The sequence below is a fragment of the Biomphalaria glabrata genome, chromosome 13 (genome assembly GCF_947242115.1).
Source record: "Biomphalaria glabrata chromosome 13, xgBioGlab47.1, whole genome shotgun sequence".
Classification (NCBI taxonomy): domain Eukaryota; kingdom Metazoa; phylum Mollusca; class Gastropoda; family Planorbidae; genus Biomphalaria; species Biomphalaria glabrata.
Window position 1 is genome coordinate 31,306,905 of NC_074723.1, and position 18,322 is coordinate 31,325,226.

An 18,322-nucleotide genomic window follows, 5' to 3' on the forward strand; every position below is an offset into this window, starting at 1 on the left:
CTAAAAATCTCCGACCGTCCACAACAATCAAGTTATGACTTCTTAGTTTTAGATTAAATGAAACTGTAGTTAAAATGTTTTACATCTTTCGGATGTTCTTTCAGAGTTGAAGATAATATACTTCCTTGTTCAAACCTACCGCAGGACGACGTGGGGCTGGCAGCGGGAAGGGTTTGAATCCGGGATAATAGAAAAGCTCGAATAACAGTCCAGCGTATATGCCGCTCGACCAGGCAGCCACCCAAAAATATCCATTGAACTATAACATAGTTGTACTGAGAAATGACCAACACAATGTTTCAATGTCATATATTCCAGTTGCCCTTCTATCTAGGGGGCTGAACAAAACTTTTTTTTTTTCTTATTTTGTCTAGAGTGTGAAGACTGCAAAAAAAAAAAAGTTCCAGCGCTCTGAGCTTCAAGCTATGATACCAGAGCGCTTTACTTACACGAAAAAGAAAAAAAAAGTGCAGGTGAAATAAATAAAACGTAAGAACAAACAAAATATAATATTTTTAAAAAGTTTATATGAGGATAAGAACCGCGCAATTACTCTCATTTATCTCCCTTTTACCATATTCAACAAAATTAATCAATTATCACTAATTAATAAATTAATTGGCTAATTTTCAGATTAATTCATGAATTGTCATCGTTTAAAAGAATGGGAAGTAGAACAAATGTAGTCCATTGTACAAGATCAGACATACGTGCAACAGACAGACAGACAGACAGACAGAGTTGATAGAATAAGGAAGTGGGAGAAATGTAACGCTAAGTCCAAACACTCTTGTGTCCAATTTGTAGGCCAGTTACTATTATTTACTAAATATACTTGAATACTAGTGATTATGAAAGACATCGGTAATGAAGCGATGAATCAATGCATTCTTAGGAATGAAATAATTCTGAATTACGATAAATATAAAATACTATCTGCTACGTCAAACGGCTTAGACTAAAAATGTCTTTGTCAGTACGTTACAGTTAACGGGGGTTAATAAATGTTAGCCCACGAGTTCTTAGTGCATTCATAAGCTCTTTAAACAAAAATTTTACAGTCATTTTAGCAACTGGTGTACATGAAAAAAAATCTTAGCTAATGAATGTTTCTAATTGTTGTTTGTACATTTTTGAAAGGTGTTTTTTTTTAGGAATTTTAATTTATAAGTGCAGTTTTTCTGGTTAGGGTCACCTTCACCATTACCTTCATCTCTTCATTAGTCAGTTGGACCGTTGGGGCACCATGTTCAATATGTTAACCATCTTTCTTCATTCCTCTTTGTCCTTTTCCTTTGGTAGAGTTCTATTCACTGACAGGCCTGACAGTATTCTTTGATTTTGTCTTCACATAGCTTTTTCTGTCTTCCTCTTCATACGCTTCCTAGTACTGTTCCCCGAAGGAAGGTCTTTGCGAGCTGTAAGGACCTAGTTGTGGCCATAGAGTTTGAGCTTACGTTTTTACCAGTGGTCAGCAGGTCATCGTGGGGTCCAATTGAAGTATTAATCCTGTTTCTAATCTCTTCCTTTGTTATACGTTCTTTGTAAATGACACCTAGGATTTAACTGTATCATAACTATCAGTCCATCGAATACATATAAATATTAACAATTTAAGAAAAATAACATAAAAAAATCTCCGTATCATGTGGTATGAAGTCGTTAGTCAAACTAACAATACAACAGAATCGGCTAAACTTTCGACACGAGCGCGTCTCTTCTATTTGTATCGACGGAGATAGGCTTGTAGTTGTAGTACATAGTTTCTGATATTCTTTCTGAAAATATTGAAAGTCTTTTTAACACCTGCTATTTTTACCTGCCATAGCGGACCACAGTGAAAAAACCTGACATTCAGGATACTTCCTATTGCCCAAGACAAGTGATAGGATCATAGCGAATTGAGAAAACTAAAAGCATATAATAGCGAAAAAAAACAACAAACAAACAAAAAAATTGGTAAAAATATTTCTAATTGCAAAGATTTATTATTTTTACTCTAAATCTGTTACAATTGTTATTAAATGACTGACCCAAATTAATTGATCCAATCACACTTAGAAAGAGTTTCTGTTTTAAAGCATGCTTTTGTTTTCTTGTTAAAAAATTAAGTAGGTTAGATCTAGGTGTGAGTCTATATCTCTCTGTGAGTTTTATAATCTGTTCATTAAAATATCTTTTTTTAAGTCAACAAAAAATATTTTGTTTGGAACAAAAGGATTAGAATTACAGACATTCAGGTCATTGACATTGTATTTATCATCCATGATGAGAACTATTGCATAGTTTAAGAAACATCACAGGGAAAATGAAGAGCCAGGCTTAGAAAGTAATTGAAGGAGTCTACATCCAGGGCAGAGAGGAATGGAGAAACATGGTCAACAGATCTTTTGTGGTCCAACAGAGTAAAGGATAGGTGAAAGTGAATGTGAACGATTAAATAACCCAGTGTGAAATCAAACAGCACTTAGTTTATTTTCATATTCCATTATTAATAAGTACTCAATTCTAATAGAAAAATATCTAATAGAATTTCCACGAGGTTAAATAGGTTTAAGATAACGTTCGGTAACTCAGGAAACATAAAAGCAAAATATATTTATTTATAATGTCCCTTGCCACGCAAAGGTTAGAATATTGACTCATAATGAGACTATTACAACAATGTCCCTTATTAAGGGTGGGATTCTAAGAATGGCTGATAAATGGGAGGACGTCAATTAATCATTAAGACCGTATCCACCCAGTCTACAAGAAAAAGCTCATAGAACATGAAAGAACTGGGAAGCCATTTTAAAAATTAGCAAGAGACCGTAAAATTTTATGAGTCACTATGTTTCTACAAGAACGCAAAGTAAAGATGATGATGATAATATATGTAATATTCTTAACAGTATTCCAATGATTAGCGCTTAGATCGAAGCGCCAAATTTTCCTAAATATTAATCTATTAAGTTCTTAAATAAATGTTGAAATACACGAAGACATATAATCCGTTCAAGATAAATATTTTCTAGTTCTGTAGAGGAGTTTAACTGTATTATTTTTCTTCATTATGAACAATTGTAATGGTCAAACTAAAGTTTCCTCAGTGTGGCCAACTATCGAGTAATTCTTTCCCCAACGATATACATCAATGGTTCAAATTCTATGAAAATATATTTTCAAGTTCCGTGTCCACTCAGGTTTTAACCTAACCAGAATGTTTTACTAACCACGAAGGCACAATTTGAATTTGAAGCTATTGTGAAAAAAATAAATAAATATAGGTTGTTGTTTTTCTTCAGAATATTGTAATCATACGAAATTGTACTATTTATTCAAAAGTGTTAAGTAGTCATCTGTTTCTATTTCTCGTATTTTCATCTCTGTAAAGGAAACACTCGCACTATAGCCAGTTAGCGAATGCCAATTTAATCCCTTTGCATGCTCAGTAGATCCCCATTTACCGTTAAGATTGGATCTATGGCATCCACTGGTGTACCACCAGGCACCGATGTACGCTGCTGCACAGTTAGAGCTTGAACCATCGTTATCTCTATCAACAGTGCTAAAAGGTGCACCATTATGATATGATAAACTATCACTTGCATTCCCTGAATAGCTTTTTATATTTAATTTGTAATTCTCACTAACACTAGATATTTGAAAATCTGTGTATTGCGAATAATAACTCTGGTTGTTAAATTTCAAATCAATTCTTAGATCATATTGCCCACAAGATGTTAACTTAAATATATTCTCATTTCCCAGATAAAATTCACCAATGTTGTAATCTCCAAAGCCGTTTCGATAGTCAGACCAGTCTCTGAAGAAATGAACCTTTCCATTGACTCTTCTCTGAATGACGATCCATCCACCGCCGTCTGTGTTGGTATCACACATGACCTTTAACCCGGAAGCTAACGTTACGACCACTCGATTGTATGTGCTGTTGACGTCACGACAAGACTTGGGACTTATTCTGTTTTCTGAGTATGTTATTTCTTTATCTTCTGTGTTTCCTGAAATATAAAGAAATTTATTAGAGAAAAACAGTTATTCAAAAATAACCTAGTCATCTGGAATGAATGTATGTATTTTCTATATCTTAATATAAAATCTCATAGAACACACGAAATTAAACAGTCTTTTCTCACATAGTCCAAAAGACTACATCTTCTGTTTTTTTATTTGGTCTGCAAATTATTGTAAAATGCCCTATGTCCTTTTTGTCCTCCTCTGTTTTATTTTAACCTGCTAAGTGATTATCCTTAGACTAGACTTCAAGGATTTAAGGCACTGCTCTGGACGAGCAAAGACAATTAGCCTTATTATAAGCTTTTTTTTTTTTTAATTGTTTTTTTTTATGTTTTCCTTGTGTAATATTAGGGCTGGACTGGTGTTTGAGAAAAAAGATTTGTTGATATTCATACTAGAAATGGGATACGAACCCGTTTTTTTAAAGTTCGAGTTCGGGTTTGGTTCGGTTATATCTAAATTTCGGTTTGTTTTGATGTTAAAAAAATTTATAAAAATAAGACTATGTACAAATTATAATGTTCAGTTCAGTTTATTAGATATTGTCGCTGCGGGATGTTCTAATTTCTTACACTCGTGTCGCTGGCCACATCTCAGAAAAAATACGAAAAAACATTCAATCCCAAAACAACTTCTGAAAATCCCGTTTTATTGTTGAGACACTTAGTCGAAGCACTAAATCTAGATGTTCGTCTGTGAGGTGATTACGCAACATTGGTTTCGTCTGCTAATTAAAGAGTTGCAACTTCGTTTAGAAAGCACTTATAAGACATGCGACACCTACTTGTTTTTCTTGTACTTTGACATTTAGTTCATCTAGATATGATTTGATGTCACATTAAAAAGCTAAATCACACAACATGAGGGGTCATACAAAATTTCCGTTTCATGTCTCATGTTAAAAACGTTTTTAGAACCTTTCCCATGCTGAAACACCGCATATCACAGTAAAAAAAAAATCGTCTTCATTATTGGGCAATATTTCTGTCAGAAAATTCTTAGAATGTTTATGGATCAACGCTAAAAATGTTATCAAATTTACAGTGCTGAACACACCATCACATGGTCATAATTGCCACAGCGGTTCATTTTAACTTGTCACTTTTTTTTATAACTCATTCTGCCACTTCGCTTTGAGATCCAACCATACTTCTGCCAGCAACCTATTTTTTACGCATTCGCCGTGGAAAAAAACAAAACAAAAAAGGCTTCATTTCACTACTTAAAATATTAGCTAATTGGCAGCACTGGGAAAACTCTAATTTGATTGTTATTATTTTTCAAATAATAAGGACAAAATAAACTTCAATTTAGCAAGAGGTTTAGACAATCTCCTAAACAGATATATGACACTGGGTGTTCCCGCTTGTCGATCTTATGTTCCAATAACATAAACAGACGTTGAGGACCAGGGATACTTTGGGCAGCATCTTTGAAGTCTGGATATTTAAGTCTGTTATAAGCATTTCATTCAATCTGAGTAGACTGTATATTAGTTTCACTAGAAATATTTTCTATGAAGTGGGAATTGGGGGTTGGGGGGGTAATATAAAAGATTGCTCAATTTTTGTTTGAATGTATCATTCATTACTTGTTCAGAGTAAAATAATCGCTATTACGAAACTGTTATTAGCTTCTTACGGGAGGAGTGTTGTTTTTTTTCTAAGTATTGTTGTAACCCCACTCCCGCGCTACACTAATGGTGCGCATCTGAGCACTACTGAACACGACTAGTGAAAGACATATGGAGACAGGAAGATGGACTGTTGTGAGCCGGCTAAAAGTCATGGGAGTCTAAACAGTCTGGTGCTGAGTGCTGTCCTGTGTGATACTAGGAAACTGTGTGGGAGACCTGGAACGACACTGGGAAGTGTGTCGGTGGTCTGTTCTGTGTTCTGGTATGAAGTAGGACTCTTAGAACTTAGACATATTTCTCCCTGTGACTTTATAGTAGACGTCCAAGTCTAACTAGTAACTATTGCTATTTCTTGATGCTTATACTAGTTATAATTAATAAATACATCGTTTACTGCATGGGCGTAGCCAGGATTTTTTTTCGGGGGGGTTTTGGGGGGGGGGGGATTTTTTGTCTCCCCCCCCCCCTGCGAAAAAAAAGATTTTAATGTATTTATGTGTGTGTGTGTACATAATTTTTATTACATTCTTACCCTTCATTCTTTCGGAAGACGTTTATTGTGACCTAGAATAGGTTCTTCCATGAGTTAGTGGGAAAATTGTAGATTCCCCGCCATTACTAGCAATGGGGTCTGGGGGAGCGCTAGGATCTCCCGTCTGGGGGAGCGCTAGGAGCTCCCCCAGCGCGGGGCGAAGCCCCGCCGCCAAGCACTATTTCTGATATTGAAAACCAACAAAATGCATATTCTGAGGTATCTACAGTGCATTTTCCTGCTATTAAAAAGTTTTATTTCAAAAACTTAATGTGATATTCTTACTGACTTAGACCCTCCCGCGCCGTTCGGCGCATTTGCTGTTAAGCTGTTTCCATAAAATTGTAGATTCCCCGCCATTAATAGCAAGGGGATCTGGGGTGAGCGCTAGGAGCTCCTCCAGCGCGGGGCGAAGCCCTGCCGCCAAGCACTATTTCTGGTATTGAAAGCCAACAAAATGCATATTCTGAGGTATCTACACTGCATTTTCCTGCTATTAAAAAGTTTTATTTCAAAAACCTAATGTGCTATTCTTACTGCGCCGTTCGGAGTATTTGACGTCAAGCTGTTTCCATAAAAATCTGTCACTGGTAATGTCCCACCTGCCATGAGGACCTCCATGAATGAGTGGCGTCAAGTTGTACTAGGATAACATTGCAACTCTTCTTATGCGTAATTTATTTTGAAGAACATATCCAGCAAACCTCATGCATCGCTCTCTCACAATCTTACTAAGGGGTCGACTCCCAGTTCGGCATAGGATTTCCTTGATTTAGACCCGATCTCTATAACTGACTCCTAAAATCTGTCTTAGCCATCTTTGTTGAGCCACATTTTGTGTTTTTCAATTTCGGCAGATGACTATTCACTGCAGTTTATTAATGGAGCCCTGCCACTGGTAAAAATGTGTAACCTCTCTTGAATACGCTCTTGGAATTAAGTGACTGTAGTTTGCTTTAGATTTTATATCGAAAAGAGAAGTTTTATCGTCAAAATCATCTGTTGGGGGTTTTCCACCTCAAAATGCTCTGTAGGGGGATCTTAAACTCAAAACCATCTGGAGGGGTTTTAAGCCATCTGTAGAGGAGGGGTTTAAACTCAAAACCCCCGATAGGATTGGCTACGCTCAAATAATTTTAGTGTGTAATTTGCTTTTTTTTTTTATATTGAAGAGGTATTTTTAGCATCAAACCCCTCTGAATGGGGGTTTAAACTCAAAACCCCTTTTGGCAACGCTCATAGCATTTTGAGTCCGTAATTTGCTTTTTTTCTTACACTGAAGATGTATTTTTATCCTCAAACCCCCCTGGCGGGGGGTTTAACCTCAAAACCCCTTTGGCTACGCTCGTAGATTTTAGAGTGAGTAATTTGCTTTTATTTATATTGAAGAGGTACTTTTTAGCTTCAAACTCCACTGGAGGGGATTTCAAACTCAAAACCCCTTTGACTACACTCATAACATTTTGAATGCATAATTTGCTTTCTTTTTATTATTAAAGAGGTATTTTTTACCTTCAAACCCCGCTGAAGTGGGGTTTAAACTCAAATCTGAGTCAAAACCCATTTAGCTACGCTCATAACATTTTGAGTGTGTAATTAGCTTTTTTTTATATTGAAGAGGGGGTTTATCGTAAATTTTAGAGGGGGTTTTAAAATCAAAATCTTCCTTAACTGTGCTCTTGGAATTAGTGGATTTTCGTTTGCATTTTTTGTTTTGTTTTGTTTTATAGAAGAGGGGGATTTACCCCAGGTAGAGGGTTTAAAACTCAAAACCTCTGGTAGGGGGTTTTAAACTCGAACCCCTCTGGTAGGGGTTATAAACTCGAACCCCCTGGTAGGGGGTTTTAAACTCGACCCCCCCTGGTAGGGGGTTTTAAACTCAAAACCCCTTTGGTTGTGCTGGGGCAAGTGATGGTTTAGTATTAAAAACTCACCTAAAATAAACAAAATCAAAGAAAAAAATCAGTCATTTAATTCCGACTCCCCCCTTTGGGGGGGGGGATTTCATTTCGGGGGGGGTTTGAACCCCAAAAACCCCCCCCTGGCTACGCCCATGGTTTACTGTTGCCGACCTGTCTTTCGTTGAGTGCCTGCCTTAGAGAGTTACAACAGTATTTTAAAAAATATTTTACATGTTACTTGTTTTAAATAGTTTTTAATACACAAAAAAATAATACTAGATACATATCTCTTGGGAGGTGGGGGGGGCGATGGCTGAATGGTTAAGCGCTTCGCTTTCTAACCTTTGTCCTGGGTTCAAATCTCGGTAAGACTTGAATTTTTTGGCGCATTTGAGTTCACCCAACACTAATGGGTGCATGACTTTAGTTGGAGAAAGTAAAGGCGGTTGGTCATTATGCTGGCCACATGACACCCGGCTCGTTAGCCGTTGGCCAAAGAAACAGATGACCTTAACACCAACTGCCCTATAAATCGCAAGGTCTGAAAGAGGAACTTTACTTTACTAGTATTCGAATCAAGACTACAGTCTTTAACTATTTCTAGCTCTGAACCTAGATCATGAAAGGAGAATTTTATATACTCAGAGTACATTTATGTCTAGAGACATATTTGAATTGTTATTTTAGAACGATAGAGAATTAAGAGCTGTATTTTTGTATTTTGTTTTATTTATTTTTGACATAAAAGAGAGAAAACTATACCTTCATCTCTATCTTTGCTTATGTCTGTTGTATTCGTTGAAAGATTTGCAACAATTATCTTCATTTCCTCTTTATAGTTTTTCATGTTTTCTTTAGTATCATTTAAATCTTCAGTAACGCTCTCTATATGCTGCTTGTTAGCATTCAAGTCATCTTTAATGCTCTGTATATTTCCCAGTATTAATTCCTTGTCTTCTTCTGACTTTGCTAATATTTTCTGTATTACTTTGACCAAATCGTCAAACGTTGGCCTTGTTATTGTAATTGTTAACATTTTATTGAAATTCTCATTCTTGTTTTCTGAATACTTCACACTGGCTCCACAGAAATATTTTCCAGCCTCTGATAATTTGAGATGGCTCCATGTGACTTGAATGTAGGAGTCTCTTGACTCGTTGCTGGAGAGCTCGGCTTTAACATTCTTAGAGTTAATTTCCTGGTTGGTTGCAACAGTTTCACCTTTGTTTATAGTAGCAATAATACCATTTGTCTCTGAAAAATATATTTAATTAAGAAATGGTAAGATAAATGTAAATAAAAAGTTCACTTAGCGCACAGAACTTTTAATCCATCCGATAGCCGTGTGCGACTATTGCGACAATACATTTTAATGTATCAAGCTATATTAGCTGGGTGTTTGGTAATCCTGGGATTCTTGGAATAATAAATCTATGTACAGGATTCTAAAAAAACACTTTTTGATTTCTTTTGATATGAAATATGTAACAAGCAAAATATTTTTAAAAAATCATTTTTTAAGTGAAAAAAAAAAAACCATGGCATAACTAAATGGGAAGAACTTTGTCCTTAAAACTATATATACCAAAAATGTATAAGTTATTTCCCATATTTGGTTTCAAACAAAATAGTTAATTACCAATAATTAACGGATTAATTGAATATTTTGTTTATTGATTCATGTTTTGTTAGGTAAAATAAATAATTGTTTAAAGTATCAACTTGAACAGAATACGTAAGGGAGACATAGCGCCAACAATTATTTAAGGGGACTAAACACAAAAAATTTAGCCATTTCTGTAAATATTGAAGTTTTAGTTTCTATTGTGCTATTGAAAAAATAATGAATTACCAGTAATTAATTGTCTAATTAGTTACTTTTGTTTTATTGATTCATGTCTTGTCTTTGTCGAGAAATAACTGTGTGAAGTTTTAGCTTGAACCGAGAATGGGTGTGGGAGAAATAACGTGTACACACCTTTTACCATACACTCAGACAGACAGACAGAGTTGATGTTAACTTTGCAGAAACGAAACGATTCTCTTTCTCTTACTGAGTACGTAAATTTAACTAGAATGAGAAAATGTAGATATACATCGAACTAGTCGAACAAAGGGGGTGTCACGCAGCGTAGTGTGAATGTGGAATGGTGTGAAAGCGTGTTGAAAGGGTTAAAGAGAGACAGAGAGAAGAATCCAAGATGGAATCATGTAAACTAGGTTATTATTAATATGTTACAAAACGTTTCTCAACATTAAAGTATTCATCATCTACTATATATATGAGATTGTTTGTACATAATTAAGAGTCTCATCAGCTCGTGACAGATACATAAATCCCTTTCAAGACAACAAAACGCTAAGACTATATGGCTGTTGAGATTAATTCTTTTTCTCATACGTATTTGTTCTTCTACTTCTCTATGCTTACTTTAATGTTTGTCTCAACACTTGTGGATGTCAGTTGTTATTATTATTATGACCTTTAAAAATTATTAAATATTAAAAATCCCAGTCTTCCCCAGGATTCGAACCATCGACCCCAGTTCGAAAGACAAGCGCTTTACCGCTTAACCACCGCACCTCTAATTAACACACTATTTGTTTCATTTAGTTAAGTCTAATGATCCCAAATTAGCCTACATTTTAAAAGTTGACATATCTACCTTTCAGAAAGCAATAATCCTCTACTATAAAGTTATTCAGTCTGCCAATGGTAATTCTGGGAAAAGTTGCGTTTTATTCCATAGTAAAAAAAATAATTAAAAAATCCCCTTTCAGACCTTTCGATCTATAAGTCAGATGATGTTAAGCTCATCTATTTATTTATCCAGACGGTTAACAAGCAGCGTGTCACGTGACCAGCACAACGACCAACCACCTTCACCTTCCCAGCAAGCCATTAGAGTTGGGTGGACTCAGTGGTGCCGTAAATATCTCAATATTCAAAATCTAGGTCGAACACGACCAATTAGTTGTTTTTTTTTTTTTTGTTTTGTTTTTTTTTTTAGTTGTTTTTTTTTTTCTTTTTAATTTCTTGGACACAGGTTGATAATAAAGTCAAAAAGAAGGTTAGGACAAATCTTTATTTTAAAGGACTGCCTGGTTAACACGACCTATCGGATCGGACTCCCTTCCCAATAACCACGTTCTTTCTGCTTGAGGTCGTTGTGATTACAGAGTACATTGCTAAGTTTAAAGAAAGCGTACATGAAGAGCAACTGGCATCGAGAAATAACAGCTGGCATCAAACGACTTCTCAAAGAGACAGCTGAAGAATCCTTTACAAAGTTCGGGTAGCAGGCTTTAGACCAAAATAAAGACCTTTACCAAAAGGCGCAGACGGCGTAGTCTACTCAAAATTTGACAAGAGGAGCTAGTCATAACTGAGTTGCTTGAATAATCATCCATTGACTCTGCCATTGACTGCATTCATTTATATTTCTAATTTAGCGTGTTTATGTGTTGTGTTATTTAAATAAACTTAATTGAATCCCCAAATATTTGACAAACTCAAACGTAACAAAACAAAAAATACAACTATAGTGTTGTTGTTTTTTTTTTTTTTGGTGTAGTCCAGAGACAAAATGTAACAAACCTAATCAGTGAATGTTTGTGAAGTTCACAGGTATTGCATGCTACTTTTAATATAGATATATAGATTCTGTTTTACATCTTTTCTAAGGATATACTTATTTGAATATTTTGTCTCTGTATCAACTTTCTAATTGAGGAAAAAAAATAGGAATTTTTGTTTGTATTTGACGTACATCTATAAGGTATAGCAGATGTCATAGTGCTCTAATATATATATTTTAGATCAATACATTACCGTGAAATATATACAAAGATTGAATTGTAGAGTTTTCATTATGATCATTATTCATAACCTGTAAGATATCAAGAATAGTTTATATATTAGCAATTTAGGATGCGTAAAAAAATACAGTAGCACGAAATGCTAAATATTTTATTATTTTATTCTTTATTAACTTTTGAAGGAAAGGAATATATTTATTACTATTAAAATTTAGTTTGTTATTACTCTGTGGAATAAAGATCATCATTTAAAATATATTCTCCTAATTCAAAGTACTTGATAACTCAGGGCTCCAAAACAACGTAACGTCCAATGAATCACAGCCAGTACTGTCCATTTGACAACACACACAAAATACTGTACAAAAGTTTCTCCATTAAAACCAGTACCACCCTAGGACTCGTATACCGCTGTATTACTGGCCTTTCTGCTTCGTCCCGGGCTTGCACTGGCTTCAACTGTTCTGGACTTCGTACACTGGTCTCGTTGCATCGGACTTGATCGCTGACCAAGATGAAGTCGTCGTCTCGTACTCGAATAGTGTCTTGACGCAACTCCGCACCAGTCTTTCGTACAGAACCACACCGCTGAACCGCACTGAACCCAACCTAGCCAAGCCTGTAGTAAATCGTCTTGACTGCGACTCCTTCTGCAAACCGATGGAACGTCGCTCGACCATTCTGGTTGATCACATGACCGTATCTGATGTGACTGGCCTTAGTAGTGTTCACTTAAGATGCTTCTTGAAACTTGAAACTAACCTTCGCCACTCGCCCAGTCTTAAAGGTTGACCGTACGTCTAGCACTGGCGTGGGGAGATTTGTCTTTGCTGACTACAGACACTCTACTCCGCATCACCATCAGAGTTATAACAATATTAATCAAAGCGTCAGTGCAATTCATTTTTGTTTGTCTGAAACAGTGACACATATTTTGCCATTGCAAAAATGTTCTTACGCCCTATTATTATAAACTCCTCTTAAAAATGAACTTAATCTTAATCTTAATCTTATATAATACAGACGTTACTTCAAAAAAGAAGATGATTACGTCCTACGCGTCATGCATTTAGTCATGCATATTAACCAATGACTTAAATTCTGCCAAGTCACTGGTTTTCCTAGCTAGCTCAGGCAACCCATTCCATGCTCTAATAGCACTAGGGAAGAAGGAGTATTTGTACAAATTTGTCCTAGCATATGGGACGAGGAATGTGCCTTTATCTTTGTGTCTTTCAGAGTATTTTATTAAATTTTGTTTTTGTATTTGAAGATTATGGTTCAGTGTTTTATGTATTATTGCTACTTTACTTTTGAGCCTTCTGTCCTGAAGGCTTTCTAAATTTAGTGATTTTACTAAAGGTGTTACTCTAGTCAAATGTGAATATTCGTTTGTTATGAATCGCACTGCTCTATTTTGTGTCTGTTCTAGTTTCTTAATGTTTTCTTGAGTTGAGGGGTCCCAAACAGAGGATGCATATTCTATTATTGGCCTAACCAAGGTTAAATAACATTTTAGTTTTATTTTCTTATTTGATTTATAGAAATTTCTTTTAATAAATCCTAATGCTTTGTTTGATTTTTTTGTAGTTTCATCAATATGTGGATTCCATGACAGTTTTTCATTTATTATAACACCTAGGTATTTTGCGTTTTTAGTCTGTGTTACTGGTTTGCCATGAATAAGATAAGTGGAATTAATTTGTTTTAGTTTTTTTGTTACTCTTAACAACTGACATTTTTCTGGGTGGAAAGACATGCTCCAATTTGATTCCCATTTCTGTAATTCATCTAATTCTCTTTGTAAAATATCTGTGTCTTGTGTTGTTTTTATTGTTCTCTATATTATGCAATCGTCTGCAAATAATCTGACTTTTGTTCCTGAAGTAATGCAATTTGGTAAATCATTTATGTAAATTAAAAATAGTAGTGGACCCAAGACTGTTCCTTGAGGTACACCTGAGTTTACTGTTATCGGTGTTGATTTAGAACCATTTATTATTACAGTTTGTTCTCTCCCTATCAGAAAGTCTTTAATCCACTGATGCAGTGGACCATTAAAGCCGAAATATTTTAATTTTTTAAGCAAGCTATGGTGGTGAACTTTGTCAAAAGCCTTAGAAAAATCTAGTAAGATAGCATCTATTTGTTCACTATTATCTAAACCTTTTGAAAAATCATCAATTAGTCCTATTAGTTGTGTTTCACATGATCTATATTTCCTAAAGCCATGTTGGTATGGTGTGAGGACATTATGTTTGTCTAAGTGGTTTATGATGTTGCTACATATTATGTGTTCTAGGATTTTACATGTGATGCTGGTAAGTGATACTGGTCTGTAGTTTCCTGGGTCAGATTTTTCTCCTTTTTTAAATAGGGGGGTGACATTAGCTTCTTTCCAGTCCTTTGGTACTCTGCCCTGGTTAAGTGAAGCCTGAAAGAGTATTTTGAACACTGGGGCTAGCTCATTACTTAGTTCTTTGAGTAATCTAGCTGGAATACCATCAGGTCCAGAAGCTTTATTTGGTTTGAGTTTGGTGTTGGCTAATAGTTTTTGAATTCCATTTTCTTGTACTACTATATCTTCTATGTTGTCTACTTGGTTCAAATTCAGTAATATGTCTTTGTCTCCTGGGGCTGAGAATGCTGATGCAAAGTATTTGTTTAGAATGTTTGCTTTAGTTTCATTATCATTATGTATTATGTTATGTTCATCTTTTAATGGCGCTACGCCTGTTGTTTCCATTTTCTTAGACTTAATGTATGACCATAGGTTTTTGTTGTTATCTTTAGATATTACATTGTTTATGTATTCACTCTGCAGCTGTCTGCTTACTTTTTGGGTTAAGTGTTTAATTTTTATATACTTTTTGTAAACTCTTTCTGCATTAGTTTCTTTAAATTTTCTATATAGGTTTTCCTTTTGTTTACAAAGCTTCTTTAGTCTATTATTAAACCAGCATTTATTTATTTTGTTTGATGTGTATTTAGTTGGTATATGATTTTCTATAATCTATCTGTGGGCTACTTTACATAAAAGAAAAATGATGTTTAAAAAAAATTATAATTAGATATTTTCTAATTTATATTCTTGTTTAACAATTGAAATAGCAATAAGTTTTAGATTATAAAAGCATGGATATATAGTACTATATACGAAGGTATCTTTAGTCTCAATAAATCCTGTTATTTATTAGTAATCATATCGTACTTTGCCTAAAAAACGCCACTCATTCGCACCTACTGTTTTTGCCTTAAACACATGCATATGCAAATGTAACTTTTCTGGTTAATTATTCAAATAAAATAAGTGCAACTTACCTTATATGTACACGCTAACGTTAGGGGCTCAATTAGTTCCTTAATAACTTCAGAACTTCCAACGAAATCAAGTTTTGATTCTGAACAAAACAAATAATATTATTGTTATATTATTTTACTTATGTACCATAAAGAAATAATAATATAAAAAAAACTATTTATATATAAATTTATTATACAGGCAAATTACAATTGCTCCTTACGCTAGAACAAATCAGCGGAAGTTTTCTGCAGCTGCAAGTGCCTCTTCTATCACAGGTTAACCCCTCTCCCCTCCCCCTGCTGCTACCCAGGGCTAGAAGACTGTAGCTAGAGTCAGTGAGTAGAACGATTGATATCGCGACGTCTATTTATTGAGCATTCTGCCTCTAATAGCCTCAAATGTCTGAGATATCCCTGGCAGATCAGAGTCCATTAAGCTTGCAGCGATTCCAAAAAGTCTTGAACGCTTTTCATAAATGTAGAACATTTTAACTAAACGTGTTATATAATACAAGAAAATTATGTATTACCAGAACCTACTTTGTTTTTGATGGACTTCAAGTTCCTCCTTTTTACATAGACTTTTATCTTTCTCAGTGTCTTTCTTTAAACGTCGCACCTGTTCCAGTAATGTTGTAGAGATGGTTTCATGTTTGACTTCCTTCTTACTAACAAACGAAATATTCGTAGCATTAGACCCGTCTCCGGTGACAATACATCTGTATACCTTGGCATCAAATTGTGTCGGATCTTGTAAAGTTAAAGTTATAAACAGATTTCCAGAATCAATTTGTGAATGTTTAAATATTTGAATTCTTTGAAGATTGAAAGTTTTAGCTTCTAAAGTGAAAAGATCTTCAAATGATTTAATACTTTCATTATAAATTGAAAGTGTAAGATGTTTAATGACATCGAGCTCTGCAACATGGCTGTTGGTTATCGAACAGTTGACCACTAGCTGCGTTGTCAACTCTGCTGAAATAACATCGGGCTGAACATCAATTACAAGTTCTGAAAACAAAGTGAATTATATTATTGTTTCTTTCGCAGCAATGTTTCTATTAAAAGCTCGGAATTATTCATTGACATACATATATACAAAAATGATACATATATATATGTGTGTGTGTGTGTGTGTGTGTGTGTGTGTGTGTATAAAAGAATTAACTCTTTCTCTCCTAAGTGATGACGCCAACGTTGATTTGACTCTCATTAAACTAAATTGAATATCCTATTTATAAACTTTAATTTGTGTTGAGTCTCCTATATTTCAATACCAGTTATCAACATTTTCTGATAAAAAAAGAAAAAATTTATTGAAGTTTAACCCTAACAGGATAGTGAGATACAATTAAGCAAAACGAATAGGTTAATACTGTCGGAACTAATAACTGATGATAAGAATAGCGTGCCTCTACAATGACTACATTTTAATGTGATACGATTTGGAAGTCCAGTGATTAGGTATAAAAGCTATGTCCGTGATCCAATTAACTTTTCTATACAATTAAATGCCTAGTACTTCCAAATATATAAACTAAAGATACTTTCAGACATAGTAACAATTTAGATAACCCGTCTAAATGTGGTTACAAGGAGAAGATATTAATACTGTTGTAACCCTGCCTTGCACCAGTGCTCTAGATGCGCACTAGCGCACTGTTGAACGTAAACAGGAAGACACTAGGAGAGAGAGAATAACAGTGCATCAGGGATTGTGAAGAGTCTGAATGTTTGGAAACTAAGAAGCCAACTTTTGTGCTGCCTGAAGGTTGTAGAAGGGACCTGGAGCGAAGTCGGGAAGGCTGTCGTTGGTCCACATTCGGGTTGCTGTCTAAAGGACTGGTAAATTAGTAGCAAGACTCTGAGGAAGTTGAAGGATGTTATGTGTTTGTCCTAGTGAATAAACACCTGTCTTTATTTCCAGTTAAACTGTGTTGAGTTGCCTGCCTTTAAGTTGAGTGCCTACCCAAGAGTTACAACAATACATTACTTGAAAAAAAAAACAATAACAGGCTCTCTCTCTCTCTTTCTCTCTCTCTCTCTCTCTCTGAATTTCTCTCTAACTATCAATGACACTCTCACTCTGTTTGCACTAGTGACTGAGGACTTACGACCAAGGTACAGGAAGCTCATGATAAATAAATGAATTTAAATATATACAAAGTTAATTTAAACACAAAAAAACAACTAGTTACCTGACGTAGACAAAGAAATTAAAGACACGCAGACTAAGAGATGTAGAACTAAGGCCATTGTGGTACTAGTGAAAACAAGGGAGAGAATACCGGTTTATATGGTGAAAAGTTGAGTGATAACTCTAGTGTCTTATACAACTAATTACCCTCTTATCATCATAGTTATATCACCTTCTAGTCAAAATCCTGTACAATATAGTGACATCCCTGTCTGGTAAGGCTTGACAAAGGATGTCAGTGTGATAATGGGCAACGATAATGTTAAAACATGAGACGAGTTTACAAAACAATATAGCAGCGTTTCTCAAACATTTCTATTTGGACTCTTTCTAAGCCCGTGGAATTTCGAACACATTGAGCCTTTGTCAGCAGTTAGGAGATCGATGCAAGCAACCATATTACATTCTGGAGGGTTCTCAAAATGTAAAGAAAAAATTAAAATTAAGATCCCCATTCAAACCTATGGGGCAGATGATGTAAAGGTCAGCTGTTTCTGTGACCTACGGTTAACGAGGGTGTCATGTGGCCACCACAACGACAAACCGCCTTTACTTTTCCACAACTAATATTAGGTACACAATAGAGCTTGGTGGACTCTGGGGTGCCCAACGTTCCAGAAATTATAAATCTCAGCTTCGGTTCTATTGAATGGTCCCATGGGAAAAAAAGTAAAGAAATGTTTATAACACAAAATTTCCTTTTATTAATTTGTTTTTGCATATATGCATATTAATATTATTGTAATAGCTTTACCCCTCCACGGTCGCTTATGGCGCGCACCTGTGCACTATTCCATATGGACATGGACGAACTTTTAAAATCATAAAAGAGTAGATGTCCTGGCTAAGTGAAAAGAATCACGTCTTAAGTTACAACCTGGATCCGCCTAAAGTTATGAAACGATACCTCGCCA

General features: G+C 35.1%; 1 protein-coding gene across 1 annotated transcript; it reads right to left on the bottom strand.

Annotated features, from left to right (window-relative positions):
• Window positions 1-1,960: 1,960 nt before the first annotated feature.
• On the bottom strand, window positions 1,961-17,581 carry LOC106071720 (fibrinogen C domain-containing protein 1-B). The gene is made up of 6 exons (XM_056009039.1): window positions 17,410-17,581; window positions 15,752-16,222; window positions 15,230-15,309; window positions 11,922-11,979; window positions 8,852-9,343; window positions 1,961-4,004 (listed from the first exon to the last, which is right to left on the bottom strand). Exons 1-6 carry the CDS (start codon window positions 17,465-17,467, stop codon window positions 3,313-3,315), a joined length of 1,851 nt encoding a protein of 616 aa, XP_055865014.1. The 5' UTR covers window positions 17,468-17,581; the 3' UTR covers window positions 1,961-3,312.
• Between the last annotated feature and the right edge of the window lie 741 nt (window positions 17,582-18,322).